The sequence below is a fragment of the Danio aesculapii genome, chromosome 15, assembly GCF_903798145.1.
Source record: "Danio aesculapii chromosome 15, fDanAes4.1, whole genome shotgun sequence".
In the NCBI taxonomy this organism is placed as follows: domain Eukaryota; kingdom Metazoa; phylum Chordata; class Actinopteri; order Cypriniformes; family Danionidae; genus Danio; species Danio aesculapii.
Genome location: NC_079449.1, coordinates 14,666,802 through 14,686,547, shown reverse-complemented (window position 1 = coordinate 14,686,547; position 19,746 = coordinate 14,666,802). Strand labels below are relative to the sequence as shown.

Below are 19,746 nucleotides of genomic sequence, written 5' to 3'. Positions count from 1 at the left end.
ATTTATTATATTATATGTATTATATGGCATTGCATTATTATGCTATATGTATTATATATAATAAATATATCTAATATCATAATATTATTATTATTACATTTATTATATTAATTTGACATTAAATTACATTATATTGTGAGCAGTATTTGACTTTCAGAAATCCAAAAATTGAAATATTCACATGACTAAAAGCTGTGACAACTAACCCTCGTCTCAAAAATAAACCATGCCACCAGTCGTTACCAATAAGCATCATTTTACCTTCAGGATATTTAAAAAGCTGAGGTGCACAAAATCAACAAAAAGTTAATCACCACACAAAATAAACCCAATCAAGGACATCAAGACCACATCACATCAAGACAATGAACAGAAAAAAGCGCAAGTGCACCAGGAGTCAGACGAGTAGCGCAAACATCAGTTAAACAGGGAAAAGGTGAAAGCAGGAGAGCCGGAGCTGCAGCCAGTTTTCTCAGCGGGACGAATGAGTCAACCTGTGAATGGGACAGCTGATCCCAGCAGCACTCCTGAGGCTAGCTAAGGTGCTGGAGCACGTCCATCGCTTCAAGAAAAAAAGAAAAAAGGGAGAAGAGCAGAAGACAGACAGAAGCCAGGCCATGAACGGTGCAAAACCACCCCGTAAAGAGACACGCTTAAAGACTCATAACCACAAGAGGAAAGCATGCAGAGCTTGTGGATAAAAGTCACTCATAAAATGCTATTAAAAGGATTACTGGGATATCAGTCATTTTTGGGTCAGGGGATCAGCACTATAGTTGGACTTAGTAACTCATTAGCTGCCATTCTATAATCAAATGCAAATATTGAACATTTTTGATACATTTGCTTATAGTACAGATTTTAAAGTATAGTTTGAACTATAAATATAAATATGTAAAAAATATATGATTAATTATATTGAAAAAGTAAATAAAAATGATAAATGTACATAAATATGTGATAAACTAAAGTACATTTTATTAGGTCAAGTTTTGAAATATAATTCCCTAATTTTAACCCTTTTTAAAAGCAAAAAATGTTTTTTGCTTACATCTTTCATCCTGTTTACAGTCCAAATATCTAAAAATTCTTACATCAAGAAGCATTTTCTAGACAAGTAAAAAATATTGTTTTATTTTCAGAAATAATAAGTCAACATTAAGTGAGTTTTTCATTAAAAATGACAGTGGGGTAAGCAAAATTCTACAGATTTTTTTTGGAAAACTCACCTAATTTTGACTTCTTATTTCTGAAAACAAAACAATATATACAGTTGATGTCAGAATTATTAAACCCCCTGAATTAATAGCCGCCCTGAATTATTAGTCCCCCTGTTTATTTTTTCCCCCAATTTCTGTTTAATGGAAAGAAGATTTTTTCAACACATTTCTAAACATAACAGTTTTAATAACTCATTTCTAATAACTGGTTAATTTTATCTTTGCCATGATGACAGTAAATAATAGATATTTAACTAGATAATAGATATAATACTAGATATTTTTCAAGACACTTCTATACAGCTTAAAGTGACATTTAAAGGCTTAACTAGGTTAATTAGGTTAACTAGGCAGGTTCGGGTATTTAGGCAAGTTATTGTATAGTGATGGTTTGTTCTGTAGACTATTGAAAACAAATATATAGCTTAAAGGGGCTAATAATTTTGACCTAAACATGTTTAAAACTGCTTTTTCTTCTAGCCGAAATAAAACAAATAAGACTTTCTCCAGAAGAAAAAATATTATCAGACATACTGTGAAATGTCCTTGCTCTGTTAAACATCATTTGGGAAATATTTAAAAAAGAAAAAAATTCAAAGGAGGTTTAATAATTTTAACTGTATTTTTAACTTGTCTAGAAAATGCTTTTTGATTTAAGAATGTTTAGAAATTGGACTAGAAACAAGACATGAAAACTCTTAGAAAGGAAAGTAATTTTTTTGTAGTGAATTATAAGCCTAAAACTGAGAAATTCTGCTATTTGAGTAAATTAATAGACAAAAACAAGATTTACAACTATTTTTATCTACACTTTTAAACTATCAATGACTTCTAAAGAGCAGAAGACGAAGCAAACTGCAGTGACAGGCCAAGAATGACTCGAAATCAACCTCGTGAAGACAACCGCAAAAACTCAATCACAAAAACAAGAGAAAAGCTTGTAGAGATTCCTGATAAAAGTCAGACTTGAAATGCTAATAAAAGGATTTAGATTGTATAACAATGGTTTTTCGCGACTGTCAGTCGTTTCTGGGTGAAATGACACATGCATGTCGAATGATCTGCTCTATGGTCGACGCTGCCGGAAATTCAGTCCGTCGCTCATACGTCTTCTTCTTCTTTCCAATTACCTGAGCTAATAAATCTCTGAAATGAAACCGCAAGGTCTTCGTTTGGGTTCTAATGGACAGGAAGTCATATATTAAATCTTTCTGTGATTTATGTTGAATCTTTGGGGCGCCGCGACTGATGGATGTAAGACAGGTTGAATTGTACTGCTCACTGTGATATCTACTACTTTTTTTTGGTCTCTGCGCAGTTCTTTTTTTTTTTTAATCCCTGCCGGATATACTAAAATATTTAAGTCCTGTCTTATTCTTTTAGAGGCCCTGGGGTGGATCTGGCATAATCAAACTCTTACGCCAAGGACAGTAAAGTCCAAAATCTGTTGTAAAGCGTACTTTTAATTTTAAAATCCACAATTATTCTGCGAGCATTTTTTTTTTAAAGTATGCATTAAACATTAAGTCTCTATTCTCATGCAGCTGAGCAAAATTCGGACATACTGTATCATAAAATAGTTTGAAAACAACAACTTCTTGAACATACAGTGCAGCTGTACCGAATTATATCTCAATGAAGTGATGTTTGAGACGTTGCTTAATAAAATGATGCTTGATTAAGTTGCATTAGATGGACTTTCATGCAGCACGACTCTCAAAAAGCCAGTCGCACAAGACCAGATGCGATTACTAACAGAAAACAGACACACACAACTCATCTTCATTTCCTCTTTTTGTCCAAAATGAATGCAAATGCATCCCATAGGCTGAAAGACAGCCGTGGTTTTACAAATGCAAAGTGCTGGGATCGTTTTACAAACTGCTTTGCGTGATTTTCAGCTGTCCAGCTACCTTTTTTTTCTTTTCTTTTTCCTAATTTGCAACCAAACTGCTTTCTAAAATAAATAGACAGGGGGTGTTATGTCTATGAGGACTGGCTACTTGTACTTTAAACTTTTCCACAGATTAAACTAAACAGTGGCAATATCATATCGAAAAATGGACACACACACCATCTGTGTATGAATTGTTGTATGATCAAAATAATTGTATTTTATTTATCTTTGTAATTTGCAACCAAACTGCTTTTTACAATAAACAGAAAAAGGCTGTTATATCTATGAGGAGCAGCAAAATATATTTTAAACTTTTCCACAGATTAAACTAATCTGTGACAATATCATATCTAAAAATGGAAACACACGCCAACTGTATGAATAGTTGATCAAAATTATTTTATTTTAATTTTTTCTAATTTGCAACCAAACTGCTTTTTAAAATAAATAGACAAAGGCTGTTACGTCTATGAGGACTGGCTACTTGTACTTTAAACTTTACACAACTTAAATTAATCTGTGACAATATAATATCTAAAAATAAAAAAACATGCTAACCGTGTATGAATAGTTGTATGATCAAAATGATTTTATTTTTCCTAATATGCAACCAAACTGCTTTTTACAATAAACAGACAAAGGCTGTTATGTCTATGAGGAGCAGCAACTTGTATTTTAAACTTTTCCACAGAATAAACTAATCTGTGACAATATAATATGACGCATTTAGCATTTAGAGGTTTTTGCATCTGAACTCTTCATATAGAAACACAAACCAACTGTGTATGAATAGTTATATGTTCGAAAACATTTTAGAAAGCTATAAAAGTTATTTAAGTAGAAATATAAGACTTCATGAATGTTATAAATATACAATACACACATATTTGATACATCTAAGGTATAAAATAGTTTTTTATATAAATGTGCAGCCTCAGAATAAGCTAAAAGAGAAAAAAACTACTTTTTTTGTTACATTTGTAACATTTTGCAAAAACTAAACAGTAGTTTAGAGTAAAATGTCTTAACACTTGAGACAAGAAATAACATTAATATTGAATCATTAACATCACAATTGGCAATGTGATCTTCAATGCTTTACAAACACTGTTAAAATTAAGTTTAGAAAACCAAAAATGACCATAAAATTACATTTGCAACATTTTACTAAAAAACATATCAGTTAATAATAATTATAGCAAAAAAACCCTTTGAAAATCTTTTAAAAATCCCCCCCCCCAAAAAATCTTTTTTTTACATAACAGAATTATAATTAAACCAGAAATGATTTTAAGTTAGATTATCAGCAATCGGCAGCATAACATTTCAGTTTGAATAAAAGCCTGTAACGTTGCGAAGACAAGAAAAACCTTTAACGTCACAATCAACAGTTTCACATGAAAACTATCAGAATTAAGTTTACTATCAGAAAAAAAAAACTTTTAGGTTATATTTACAACATTTAGCAAGTTTAGAGTAAAAACTGCCATTAATGCCTTAAATCTTTTTCCTCATAGAGCCAAACTTACATCACATTAAAAATACGTCCAAACGCATCTTCAATCAACCACAAAGTGAACCATTTACTAACCTAAAGGTCGGTGCTGCAAGCAAGGTGGGAAGAAGACACTCGCGTTTAACTCCTGAAGCATCACGTTTGAGTTACACCACAACCAGCACGTCTTGCCATGAGACAGAAAAAAATTGCCAAAAACAAACCGAAAAAAAAAAGTTAGCACGGATTAAAAAAAAAAAAAAAAAGAAAGTTGGAGCTCTAATAAATGATCAAGCGTCAATCCATTTCTCAACAAAAAAACACAAATCAAAAACTTAAAACACAAAGAGAGAGTAAGAAAAAGCAAAGCTGTGAGGGAAAGAAAGAGTATTCGCGTGAGAGAAAGAGAGAGAGAGGAGGAGAGAGAGAGAAAGGTGGCAGTGTTGGTGGTTCGTCTGCCTTTGCTGCTGCCAAAAGCGGACGAAGAGAGGAGAAGAGAGTGAGCGCGAGCGACTGCACAAGTTCTTCTGGTAATTTGTGATGACACTCAAAGTAGAACCTCCTCGGTCTCCCCCTAGACTCCTGCTCTTCTCCAGCACTAATGTATGCATGACACACCAAGTGCCTTCGCTACAGATGCATTAATTGGACTGCAGATTAGGTCTGTAACTTGAGGCATATTTGCTCCCCCTCCCCCAGAATCTTCTCTCTCTCTCTTTCTCTCCGCTTGGAAACAAAAGCTCAATCAACCGCTGAGAAGCTCAAGTAAACAGAGAAGAGCTTACCTTCGGCGAGCCAGGTCTCCTGAAGTTGACTGAGATCTTGAAACAGCTCTGAAAACAAAAAAAAAAACAAAACAAAAGAGAGACGATGGTGAAACAACAGGTACAAAGGTTTAATTATGAGTTTTGACACTCAAAGAGCGAGGCGAGCACTGCTGATTGAGATTTTTTAAAGCCCCTGAGTGGCGAGGGGCAATATTGCATTTTAGCGAGATGTTAAGAAGGCGTGAAATGAACATTGTCTGTTTCACCCCACACCTGAGTGCTTACCCTCGGTGTCCAGCGCCAGGTCAGAGTTAATGAATTTTCTTTTTCTGTCCTTCGCTGGTCTCGTGCTCGACGTCTTTCCCCGAGGATTCTGGACAGAAAGCAACAGATCAATTGCCTCAAATGAAGACAGAGGGAGTTGAGCTGGCTTTTGAAAGACTACATCAGCCATAGTGTTCAGGCTCTTTTGATTTCTTTGAAATACTCAGAAATCAAGCTTTTTTTGTTTGTTTCTATGAGTAAAAGGTTTGATGGCCTTGATCAATCCTCAGGTGGACTTGTTAATCTACTAGGAATTACTTTTTTCAATTTAGCTAAAAAGTCTGATAAGCCTTGGACTGACAAAATGACAAGCCACCAATCATTTTTTTTTACTTTGAAAAATGCTCAAATACAGGCCTAAATGATAATGTTTCTGTATTAAAATAAAATAAGATTTAAAAAGTTGTAATACCAAGTTTCAATACACTGTCATTCAAATGCACATCATCTCATTTTTAATATGTAGCCTATATAAATCTTTCTCGAGGACAGAAGTTAAGGACTTAAACTGAAGAATCATATTAGAAATTAAACTTTATAAGACTAAAACTGAGAAATTATTTAATTTCAGTACTTAAAAACTAGTTTTAAAGATATCATAATCTGTACGTTTAAATTACGTGTGATTGTATTTTCGTCAGAATCAATTAAGTTGACAGAAGTTAATTTCACTTGAACAATAGCCTATAATGACGTTTATAAGCCTAAACACGAGAAATTACGTCATTTAAGTAATTCAACACTCCACAACAAGATAAAAAGCTATTATAAGCTGTACATTTGAACTATTAGTGATCGTCTATGTCGTCAAAAAAGACTGAAGCGCCCTATACTGCAGAACCGCGCGCGTCAATGCCACGTTCCTGTCACGTTTCATAAAAACGCCAACTGTCCTCAATCAATTACACTACAAGTACATAACATCATATTTCAACTAAATCAAGCGTTTACCTTCACCTGACTTACATTAGACTTTATGAAAGGCACTTGTTGGTCGTAAAGTCCGTCCATTCTGCCGCGTCTGGACCGTGAGCGCGCGCCGTCCGATCAGAACAGGAGATTCAGCGATTTAATGAAGATGCGAGCTCCGGTCACAAACACATCTTTCTCTCCACACCCTATCGAACTGACATTAAAAAGCAGCAGATGTGTGACACCTTATACATAAACTTGCAAATAATGTAAATATACTGCGGCGCTGTGCGTGCGTAATGCGGTCCTCCGCAGGGACGGGACTTTTGGAAACACTTTTGCTTTGTATCGAGACACGATTCACGAAGCTGATGGAGAACTTAAAGCTTGCACTCACCTCAGTTAACGCACCGGATTCATTGACGGACGTTTCACCGGACTCTCGTGTCTGTTCTCCGCGCTCAGCCTCGCCGTCTGCTGCTCCAGGGGCCTCCCTTCCCAAACAGCCGGAGCCCCGCTTCCCATTGGCTGCCAGTGTCCTCAGACTTCCAGCCGTCAATCAACTGCCAAATTCATTAAAATGTGCACAACTCATATTGCAATTATAAGGTGTTTATTTATGAAAGCACACATCTCGTCATTATAATCCCTCTTGTGGTTTGATGTTTTGTAAATTGCGTGCGTGAAAGTTCCCACTATCATATCGTGCATCCAGTTTACGATGCTTGTAAATGATCGAACTAGCTATAAAAGTGAAACGTTAAAAAGCCTATCGATCTGTTATTAATAAATCCCTCTTTAAGACGGTTTAATGTGTTTCTGAAGTAGGAGTCCGTGGCCCCCTAGAGGCCCCCAGTGAACTTTTGATGGGGCTCTGATCGGAGTTAGAATTGTTTACTAATAGTTTTGAGTCAGAGAATTGGTAGTCATACACAAATTTGAACTGTGTGCCAATATAAGATATTTACAGTATGTCTGCAAAAAAGCAACATATTATCAAACTTTTGTTATTAATATAAACTGTAATTGTTGATATTGCATTAACTGCAATTAAATAACTTATTTAATTACAAGACAAGTTATTAAATAATAAAATATCTGTATTATATTGATTTTTGATTTAATGTTTTGTTTTTATTTTATTTATTGAATATTTATAATATTATATAAGACATCTATGGTTAAAATAATTTTAAAATAGAATAGTAAATGTTTTTGTTAATCAATTTCTTGTATTATTTATTATTTTATTATATTTGAATATAATAGATTTTTAGTTTACATGCTTAAAGTGTCAAAACTTTAAATAACATGTTCTATTATTTACTATTTTATCATTACTATGTTATATATAAAATATAATTAATTCTGCATATTTAGAGAGTTAAAATGTAAAAACAACAGTTACTGAAGGGTGAAAAATAAACAATTTTACTTCTATTATTTTTATTGTAACATTAACATATTAGTTCATTATTATAATTATAATATTATATTATATAAGACATTTCAGTTGAAATCTTTTATGTTATAACACTAGAATACATTTAGCTTTACGTGTTTTAGCATTTTATTAAGACCAGTCTATTATAAAAATACAAATTTTTAAGCTTGCTGAGGCCACAGCTTTAAATGAATAAAATATTGTAATTATTTTCACATCAAAAAAGTAAAAACATTATCATATAGTAAACTTGATGAGGCATGAGGATCCTAATATTTATCTCGGAGACCACAAAGAGAGAGAACATTTATACATTGTTGCCACGGACAACAATCAATATTCACAAACACTTGGCCAATCAGAAAACATTTATTCCAAAGAGCTTTGTAATGCATTACACAGGCACTAAAAATCAAATAATACGCTACAACATGCTCTCAGTCTTTGTTGTTTTTCGTATAAACAGAATTTTCCATTTTCATTATTTCACTTGTGCTTTATATACAGCAGGTTTGTTTGTTACTGTAACTGTTTTCATTCATTTTTACACAAATAAACAGACAAGATGCACAAAGCTGTTAATTCTCAATATCATAATAGCAAGGAATACATTTTTTTGATAAAATTGGAAGGGCTAGAAGTTCAAAAAGGTTGCAAAACAGTGTTTTGCAGTATGATTTTTCAACACGTTTTCCGTTCTTTTTTTATTTCATACATTACTGTAGTCTCAGTGTAACATGATCCTCCAGATCATGAATCAATACAATATGCTGATTTGCTGTTTTATTATGATTAACTATTATTGATATTCTGTTATTATGATACTTAATTTACATTGCTGATTCTCTTTCCTGCTTCATAGTTCTGTGGAAACTGTAATACATTTATCTCTTTTATGATTTGTTAATGAAAAGTTCAAAAATTATAAATTAAAATCCTTTTTTAACATTATAAATATATAAGTAAAAGTTTTTTAAAAATAAAAAAGTTAAATAAAATAATTTTTAATAGTATTTTTAAATGGTACTGTATCACCAAAAATGTTTTTAGTTTCCAACAATGACAAAAATATGAAATTATATTTGAAGGAATGTGTGGCACCGAAGACTTCAGCTTTAATAAATAAACATTCAACAAGAAAACATTCATTTTGAACTGTAATATTATTTCACATTGTTACTGTATTTTTAATCCAACAAATGCAGCCTTGGGGAGCAAAATAAGCTTCTATTAAAGGGATCGTTCACGCAAAAATGACAATTTACCCACTATTTACGCACTCTCAAGTGGTTAGAACATTAATGACATTCTTTCGTCTGTTGAACACAAAAGAAGATATTTTAAAGAAAGCTGAAAACCTGTAACCATTGACTTTCTTAGTAAAACAAATAAAATGGAAGTCAATGGTTACCAGTTTCCAATACCTATCAAAATATCTTCTATTGCATTCAACAGAAGAAAGAAACCCATTGTTATAATTATCAGCTATTTATCAGTTGAAGATCGCTAACGGACTACAAATCCACTATTATGGACTACAAGTTCCAGTCATGCACCACCCACACCCACCAGTTCCTGACTGATAGCATACACACAGCTGGAGGATTGTCAAAGACTGATTACATGGACTATTTATATAGCGCGCGCGCGCACGCACGCACGCACGCACGCACGCACGCACGCACGCACGCACGCACACACACACACACACACACACACACCAGGGCGGAGTCTTGTTCATTTGTTAAGTTAACATTACGATGCGTTTTTCTTACCTTGTTTTGCTGTGTTAGACCCTTGCTTTGCTTTATTGCTTATTCCTGTATTCTGCCTGCCTTTTGACCATCTGCCTGTTTATGACCATGACTCTGGATTTGCCTGTATACATCTGTTTGCCCCTGTGTTGACCATTGCTTGCCTGACCATCCTGTTAATAAAACCTGCATTTGGATCCGCACTCCATTATCAGCGTCTCCATTGTGACCCTCATAAAGGATTGAAACCAGTAAATGGAGAGTAAATGATGAGAGCAAAAATATAAATTTACTCACTATTCAATCACCCTCAAGCGGTGATAAAATTGAGACTCTTTTATCTGTTGCACACAAAAGAAGATTTTAAAGAAAGCTAAAAACCTGTAACCATTGACTTCCATAGTAAAAAAAAAATACAATGGAAGTCAATGGTTACCGGTTTCCTATATTTTAAAAAATATATTATTTTGCATTCGACAGAAGAAAGAAACTCATAAAGGTTTGAAACAAGGAAGAGTAAATGATGAGAGAATTTACATTTTTGGGTGAACTATCCCTTTAAACTCATAAAAAAAATCTTACTGATCCCAAAAATTTGATCAGAAGTGTATATACGTATATAATGTGCTATGATAACCATCACCATGTCAAAAGTGAGATAAATTTTTTTCCTCTCACAACACCTCTGGTTATACATAGGTTACAGTGCTTTCACACCTCAGCTGACCTTTGAGTTGAAGTTCATTATATTCATTTACATGCAACATATTTAACACATGCCGAACGTGTCGGTCCACGGTTTCCACGTGTCGCAGCTCTGAAGAAAACTCTAGCAAGTCACTTTTGCATGGATGTCCATTATTGGGGGCCTGATGGAAACATAAACTGACATTTGAAGTCATTCATGGCGCAATGTATAATCCCGTGAGCTTCAGGGAGCGCAGGACAGGTATAGATGTTCATTTGACAGGGTAACATTAAAAGGTGACAACCATAGGGACGGCATTTGTTGTCAGGTCAAAAGGTGAACGCTTACAGAGCTGACAGTTCAGCAGGTCAAAGACGGGCTGTTTGGGGGAGTTACAGATGGAGAAATTACATTGACAGCATCTGGGTGAAGAAGTGTGTGTTGCTGATTCACAAAAATCTCTAATGTACAGTTGAAGTCAGAATTATTAGCCCCCCAGTATATTTTTCCCTCAATTTCTGTTTAGCGGAAAGAGGATTTTTTCCCCACACATTTCGAAACACAATAGTTTTAATAGCAAACTAATGATTTTTTTTTTACCATGATGACAGTATCAGGGGTCTCAAACTCAATTTACCTGGGGGCCACTGAAGGCAGAGTCTGGGTGAGGCTCCGTCGCATCAGGTTTTCCAGAAGAAATTAATTATATTATTAATTATTAATTTCTAATTTGTTTATTTTGTTCATCTTATTTTGTGTTAAAAAAAAAAATTGAGAAGACTGGAATTATTTAACACAAAATAAGATGAAACAAATTAATTTAAAATAAATAATTCGGAAATAAATAAATAGTAGTGATAATAATAATAATAATAATAATAATAATTCAATTTACTGTTATCCGCTGTGCTGTTGTTACAGAAAAAAAGCATCACTGTGTTGTTGTCATTTCTTTGACTACTTTTACATTAGAAATAAATGTAATGTTCATTGTGTGAGGCAATACAAATGCAATGCAAGTAGCGCAATGCAAATATGCAATAACGGTGCGACACTATTGGTCCGGGTTACCGGGGACTCTTATTGCCGATGGACAGGTGTCGATATGTGACTGCAAATGACTACATTAGGCTGCATTGAGTTCCTTACTTTACTTTTATCACACTGCGTATGCATCACTTTCATTTCTAGAGAGAGAGAGAGAGAGAAAGAGAGAGAGAAATTAAAAATACTAATTAATTCACTCACTCTGTCTAATCTTCAAGAAGAGCCCACAGTGCCTCTTCCGTCATGTTCTATGGCTGACTTGACTCGCGTTGCTTCTGCCTCCCGCTATCCAGATCCAGGCAGTCAGTTCCAGCTTCTCAAGATCTCTTTTGATCATCAGGCTCATTATTAGATTTACTCGTGTTTAGAAAAAAATGAACAATAAGCTTGATTGCCTCTTTGCTATTTTGAAAATACAGATATCATTTAGGTAGGCCACAGTAGCCACTATGCCATTATTTTCGCTGCTCACTGCGCGCGAAACAATCACCAACCAATAAGCGTGATCGTAAACGTAAGAAAGCTGATTGGTTGAAAATATTGTTCAAGACCATTAGTTAAATGTGACTTTTGCTTTAATTTGTGCATGGTGATTACTGCCTTGCGTGCGCACACACAATCAGCCTTCACATGCTCTCTCTCTCTCTCTCTCTCTCTCTCTCTCTCTATCAATTCAATAGTTTAAATATTGCTATTGTTAAATATTGTAGATATTGTTTTTTAAATAAATTAGTCTTACACTTCATATTTTCATAGTACATGTATTAATTTCCGTACTTTTACCATAAACCGACATATCTACCATTTGGTAGAGGTTGACATTTTAGAAATCATGGGAAAAAATGCATTGATTGTGTTAACTAGTAACATTAGGAGTTATTTTTATTGTTTTTTTTCTTGGTGGGGCAGTTAAAGGGTTAAAGGGGTTAATAATATTGAACTTCAATTGTTTTAAAAAATTAAAAATGCTTTTATTCTAGTCGAAATAAAACAAATAAGACTTCTCCAGAAGAAAGAATATTATAGGAAATACTGTGAAAAATTTCTTGCTCTGTTAAACACTATTTGGGAAACACTTGGAAAAGGAAAAAAATTCACAGGACTAATAAGTTTGACTTCAACTATCAGGGCTCTTAAAAGGACAGTTCACTAAACATTAAAAATTGCTTTAATTTACTCATCCAACATGTACTTATTTTTCTTCAGCTGAACATTAAAGGCTCTGATATATTTAAAACAAAATAGAAGAACAAACTGCAATTATTGTCACTTAAAATTTTATTTAGTTAAATCACCTTAACTTTTCTAGTCATCTCAACTTACAGCAAACTGACTAAAATATTACGTAAATATTTAAGTAAACTTTAAAAAATGGTCGTAACTTGATTAACTAATTTAAATAAGTTAAAGTAATTTAAAACATTTGTTGGCATGACAAATAATATTTTTAGTTTGCGCATACTGTGAACCAACCTCACAAGTTCGTTTTCTGTGAATATAGTTTTCTCTTGAATAGATCAATGATACTGCCAGATTTTTATAACTTGATCTCATCTTAAATTGTTTAAGTTTCATGATTTTAATTAACAATTAAGTTTTATGATGATTAAGACTATTAAAAAAAGGGGTTTAGGAAATAAATAAAAAAGAGAATTTAAAAAATAAATAAATAACAGAATTTTGAGGGATTTTTTAAGGCCGTAATTATGGGAACGTTACGTTGGAATGTTCTCTGAATGTTCTGAATTAACATTAAAAAATGTTAAACAAGTGTGCAACATTTTCCAATAATGATGATATTAATATCTTTTTCTTCATGTTGTCACAAGCATGGTGGCTCAGTGGTTAGCACTGTCACCTCACAGCTGGTTTAAGTCCCGGCTGGGTCAGTTGGCATTTCTTTGTGGAGTTTGCATGTTTCCCCCGTGTTTTCGTGGGTTTCCTCCGGGTGCTCCAGTTTCCCTGACAGTCCAAAGACATGCGGTACAAGTGAATACCCTTGCTGTCAATGGAAAGTCAGATTGCTCTTGGATTTCATCTAAAATACCTTGATTTGTGTTTCGAAGATGAACAAAGGTCTCAAAGGATAAACAAATTAATGATTGAATTTTAATTTTGGGCTGCACTAACCCTTCAAACTGTACATTAAAAGAACATTGAGTCAGAACATATGAATACGTTCACTGTAGGCAGGAATGCATCATTTCGTGACGCAACATGCAAACGCATCAGGCAAGTTCATTGAGCAAACCACTTACTATGAACTACAGGCTAGATAAATAAAATTGAGTAAAAGTCTTCAGTCTTTAGTTAGTAGGATGTGTAATAGTGTGTCACATGACTGCATGCCGCTATCGCAAGAAAAGAAGAGGTGCAGTCGCACATTTGCTGAAGCTCCGGCGGCAGCGCAACACAACACATGAATATACATGAGCAAAGCACCTTGAAAACCACAGCGTCTACTGACAAAATACAGGCTTTCAGGCACGTTCTTGGTCAAAAAGCAAACCATTTTGGCCTAAAAGTAAACCAGAGAGTGCATTTGCATTAAAAAAAGTTGGGGTCCCACTTTATATTAGGTGGCTTTAACTAATATGTACTTACACTGAAAATAATAATACATTTAATAATAAATGTTACAATGTACATATTGTGTAAATACATGTTTTTACATTGTACTTATGATTGACTAAATACATGCATGTAATTACATCTCTAATTAATTTCTGTAATTGCCTTTGAAATTATACTGGTGACTATCCCTCACTCCTTAATCCAGCCTTAAAGGGTCACGTTTTGAGATGTTGACAGTCACACATGTGTCCCACGTTGCTAAAAACACTATTAGGACACACATATTTAGCTAACAAGTGAAAATAGATTGTTTTTAATTTATTTTAAGCAAATTCGTTCTTCCGGTTTGAAACAAATTTTTGAAGCTGCGTCACAGCGATTAGATCCTTGCGTGTAATCCAGCGTAGATAGTGGATGTCTCCACCTGTGAGTACATCGTGACGTCTCTGAGTGTGCAGCATTAATTCATGAGAAAGACTTGGTTCAAACCAATCAGTGCGCTCTATTTTGAATGAGGTGCAACTTCATTAATATACATGATAGCTGCGAAGAAAGTTTTTACCTGTTACAGTGTTCAGAGGGCAGAGAGACGCCATGTTGTGTTGCCAAAATAAATGGAAAAACAAGAATTTGGAGACATGGGTCGTCAGTGTTTTGTTTATAAATGTGCTGCAATGAAGGTTTTGTTTTCATTTCTCTGCTATGAGAGCGCAGCTGGACTCACGTGTGGATTACAGTGCACGCGACAGAAATATGTTTGTAAGGAACATGTTTTACCCGAGAGCTTTTCGCATCTGGAAATGGTGAAATCCAGATTTGCCGCTCATCTCCTTTTAAAAATGACACAGCTCCAGTTGGTGTTGATTGTCCTGTCTCTACAGATTTGGTAGGTGCATGTGATCGGTGTTCTTTGTTTGTTTATTCATATGTCAAAGCTAGTTAGTATCGTTAGCAGTACTCTTTCAGTTTTTAAAGACATACCTTAATCAAAATTATTTAGTTACTAAGTTTACAGTATGTTAATATCACTGCAATATTATAGTACGATATTATAGTCTGAAAGATCTGCTGTAAATGCTGCTCTCCGAATGTAAACACCTTAATCAAACTATTACCGTCGTGTTGGATTTTCACTGCATTTTGTAACGGTATAGTCAATACACACACAGCTTTCTGACGCTTCCTACCAAGAACATCTAAGTTACTAAAAAATGCTGAGGTTTTTTTTCTCCTCTTCGCTGTGCGGTATCAAACATTCCAATAAAATACACTCCTCCAGCAGTTCCTCGCATACAATATCTCGTTTGTCACAGGGGCATGCATGAAATGTTCCTGAATGAAAGTGAAAGTGTCAAACTGCAGTTAAAGTGGAAAAATGTATAATTTGGCAAATAATTTGATTACTGTGTCCCCTACGTCTGTGTTTGTTCTGAAAATTAGCACGTGCTCAAACGGAAACTCCCATTTTAATGCAAAACCTTCCCTCTTTCCCTCCCCCGACACTCCCACCTAAACAGAGCTGGACACACCCACTTTCTTGACTTTTTTCAGGACAGGGACAGGGGGCCAGACCACCAAACCTGCCCCTAACCTGACCGTATCCCACCTCACGAGCACCAGAAGTGTTCTGCAATACATTATGAACACAGTAAGTACATTGTATTTATGCAAGTACATTGTAGTTAAGACCACCTAATATACAGTAGGACCAAAGTCAGTCGCTGATTTTAGATGAGGATTGTCTAAAGAAGCTGTTTGTGCTTCACTTCATGTTAAAAAAAGATTGTTTGTCTATATCACGTGTTCAAGCTTCTTTATTGTAAATAGCATTTTCTGCTTAACTAAAATGACTTAGCCATTTATTTTTTGTGATAAAGTGAATTTTAAATGCAATCTTCATACATGCATATTTCTATTTTTATTAAACAAAAATTATAATAAAATAAAGTTGCACAATTACATTATAAAAAATAGCAAATTTACCTCTAAATGAATCCCTTTCTAAAGAAAAGCACAATTGTTGAATTTGGGAGTGTTCATATATATATATATATATATATATATATATATATATATATATATATATATATATATATATATATATATATATATATATATATATATATATATGGTATAATGCACATTTATTGGATTTGTGCCCTTTTTAGTGTCTCTGGAACTATTTAGAAAGGCAAAACATGATTAGGGGCCATTAAGTAAGGATTTGATGTAATTTTTCTCAATAAATAATAAGTTGGATGATAAATAATGAAAATGGATTTTTTTGATAAAATAATGCAATACAAAATAAAAATCTTACATATAATTTTAAATTATGGTATAGTTATATTGTTTAGGGCGACACGGTGACTCAGTGGTTAGCACTGTCGCCTCACAGCAAGAAGGTCGCTGGTTAGAGCCCCAGCTGGGTCATTTGGCATTTCTGCGTGGAGCTTGCATATTCTCCCGTGTTGGCGTGGGTTTCCTCCGGGTGCTCTGGTTTCCCCCACAGTACAGACATGCGGTATAGATGAATTGAATAAACTAAATTGACCGTAGTGTATGTGTGTATGGGTGTTTCCCAGTACTGGGTTGCAGCTGGAAAGGCATCTGCTGTGTAAAACATATGCTGGATAAGTTGGCAGTTCATTCCGCTGTGGCAACCCCTGATGAATAAAGGAACTAAGCCGAAGGAAAATGAATGAATGAGATACAGTCGAAGACAGAAATATTAGCCCCCCTTTGAATTTTTTTTTCTTTTTTAAATATTTCCCAAATGATGTTTAACAGAGTTTTCACAGTATATCTGCTGATATTATTTTTTCTTCTGGAGAAAGTCTTGTTTGTTTTATTTCGTCTAGAATAAAAGCAGCTTTTCATTTAAAAAAAAAAACATTTTAAGGTCAAAATTATTAGCCCCTTTAAGCTATATATTTTTTCAATAGTCTACAGGACAAACCATCGTTATACAATAACTTGCCTAATTACCCTAACCTGCCTAGTTAACCTAATTAACCTAGTTAAGCCTTTAAATGTCACTTTAAGCTGTATAGAAGTTTCTTGAAAAATATCTAGTCAAATATTATTTACTGTCATCATGGCAAAGATAAAATAAATTAGTTATTAGAAATGAGTTATTAAAACTATTATGTTTAGAAATGTGTTAAAAAAATCTTCTCTGTGTTAAACAGGAATTGGGGAAAAAAATAAACAGGGGGCTAATAATTCAGGGGGTTTAATCTCAACTGTATATATTATTTTGTGATAATAAACAATTATAATAGAAATAAACAATTTATATTGATAAATAGAATAAATAAAAATAAATATTTTTAGATTCACAATTTTAAGCTATTACTGGTTTTTATGCTTAGTTTAGCTTGCTTCTGCATATCTCCAATATAAATCAATGGTCTCGAGAAGTTCAATCCCACAGAAAGTTGTAAAGATGAACGAAGCTGAAGTTCAAAAATAACATTTCTTTGTCACATTAATAATGAATCAATTTATGGCCTTACAAGGTAAGAATGCTCAAGATATCATAATAAAAGAATAACAATTTACTCTCTGGCAAGTTTAAATAACTTTAAAATATAATTATATAAATAATATAATAAAATTCTGGATTTTAACCCAGCATGTGACTGCATACACACTCGTCTAAAATACATTGACACAACAACATTCTGAACTAAAAGCTGAAACTTTTATGTGTTTTAGCAGCTCATTTACACAACAATGACGTTTTGTGGGCCTGAAAGTTTTCACGGTGAAGGTTTTTTTAAAGACACAGTTATTGTCACAATGTAAATTACAGTGATTTGTTGAAAATGCAGAATAAAGCACTTTTTAAATCACTCTTTGCAGAACTGTATGAGATCGGTTTGACAACATCAGTCAATGGTTTTGCATCTTCAGTACATCATTGTACTTAATGTCTTTAATTAATGATTTTTTCTTTTTGTGTGCACTAACCCTTCAAACTTTACATTAAAAGAACATTGATTCATACAAGGGCGTAGAATTGGAATGGACAAAGGAGGGAAGTCCCCACTAATGTCCACCAATTACTGAAATGTCCCTACCAATAATTTAATCAACTTCAAAATAAAGTAATGCTTCATCAGCTCTTAACCTACAAGTCAAGTTCAGCGTAATACTATTAACCAAGGCTGTGCAACTAATCAAAATTCTGTTTCAATTTTGGCCTTTCCATGATTATATATATAAAAAAAAACAATCGGGATAAAACAGTTAAATTGCAACACACACCTCTTTAAATTCCTCTTCATTCATACCTCCTCACAGCCTGACTGCAGTAAAATCATGTAAATTGACTTTTGCAGCATGGGACAGGATGTTATTTGTATTATTAAGTGTTTATTTTATATTATTAAGTACGTTATTCATGTTTTTTTAAAGCGTGAAACAGAATTTGTGCTGTTCAATGCATACGCTCTAGGGATGCATGTCCCCACCAATGTCAAGAGCGTATATACGCCCTTGGATTCATAACTTATAAATACGTTCACTGTAGGCATGCATTACTCTCTGGCTCAGTTGCAATTTTAACTAATATAATTACATAAATAATATAATAAAATTTTGGATTTTAACCAAGCATTTGATTGCATATACACTTGTCTAAAATACATTTGCACAACTACATTATGAACTACAAGTTGAAACTTTTGTGTTTTAGCAGTTCATTTTCACAACAATGACTTTTTGTAGGTTTTGCATTTTCAGTACATCGTTGCATGCAAATGCACCCTAATACTTCAAATGCATCATTTAAGTTCCAAAGCATTTAGTTTTCCCTTTGGCCATGTCTTATCTCAGGAAGTTTTGAAAATTGTTTCAACAACAATGACGGTTTAAAAAAAAAAGACACTATTATTGTCACCATGTAAAATACAGTGATTTGTGAAAATGCAGAATGCAGCACTTTTAGTCAATTTTTGCAGATCTGTATGATTAGAGGTCGCTTTGACAACATTATTGTCAAGGTTTTTGCATTTTAAGTACAATAATGTCATGCAAATGCACACTAATATTTCATACTGTATGCATCATTTAAGTTCAAAAGCATTTAGTTTTCCTTTTGTCATGTCTGTTCTTGCAGTAATCTCCAGTAATGCTGGACCTTAAATAACATATACAGTAGAAATAAAATCATTTCTGTTTATGAGTCATGAATTTATACTGAACACATATTTTAACCTGACACTTTTTGACTTTAAACACACTGTGAATAAATGACTCCAGTTGGCCTTTGTCTTCCTTAATGAGCGGTAACATGTCAGTTTCATCAAACAGCCCAGACAGAAAACTGCAGGCTGAAATCTACAAATCTTAAACACAACCTTCAGGGACCTTCTCATTTGGACTCGTGGCAGGTTTTCATCTTGATCTCAGATGTGGTGAGTTGTCAGTCTTTGCTCTCTCTGCGGTCACGGCGGAAAAAGGAGAAGAAGCTGGAGCTCTGAGGAGGACCCATCAGCATCCGGGCCTGATTCTCATGCACTATTTTAATCTGTCCGAAAGAGAAAAAACAATAAGTTACATAACATAAACAATAATTAAAAAAGTATCCACCAAAACTGAAAATTTGCTTTAATTGA

General features: G+C 33.8%; 2 protein-coding genes across 2 annotated transcripts in view; both read right to left on the bottom strand.

The window, feature by feature from the left end:
* Positions 1–7,087, bottom strand: part of etv1 (ETS variant transcription factor 1) — a 31,698-nt gene extending 24,611 nt beyond the window's left edge. The window contains exons 1-4 of the mRNA XM_056474104.1: positions 7,013–7,087; positions 6,670–6,829; positions 5,665–5,752; positions 5,398–5,445 (exon numbers count right to left, since the gene is read on the bottom strand). Of these exons, the coding sequence (XP_056330079.1) occupies positions 5,398–5,445; positions 5,665–5,752; positions 6,670–6,714 (181 nt within the window). The 5' untranslated portion in view covers positions 6,715–6,829; positions 7,013–7,087. The remainder of the gene's footprint in view (positions 1–5,397; positions 5,446–5,664; positions 5,753–6,669; positions 6,830–7,012) is intronic.
* Positions 7,088–17,984: 10,897 nt separating this feature from the next.
* Positions 17,985–19,746, bottom strand: part of dgkb (diacylglycerol kinase, beta) — a 96,768-nt gene continuing 95,006 nt past the window's right edge. The window contains exon 24 of the mRNA XM_056474422.1: positions 17,985–19,658. Coding sequence (XP_056330397.1) covers positions 19,554–19,658 — 105 coding nt within the window. The 3' untranslated portion in view covers positions 17,985–19,553. The remainder of the gene's footprint in view (positions 19,659–19,746) is intronic.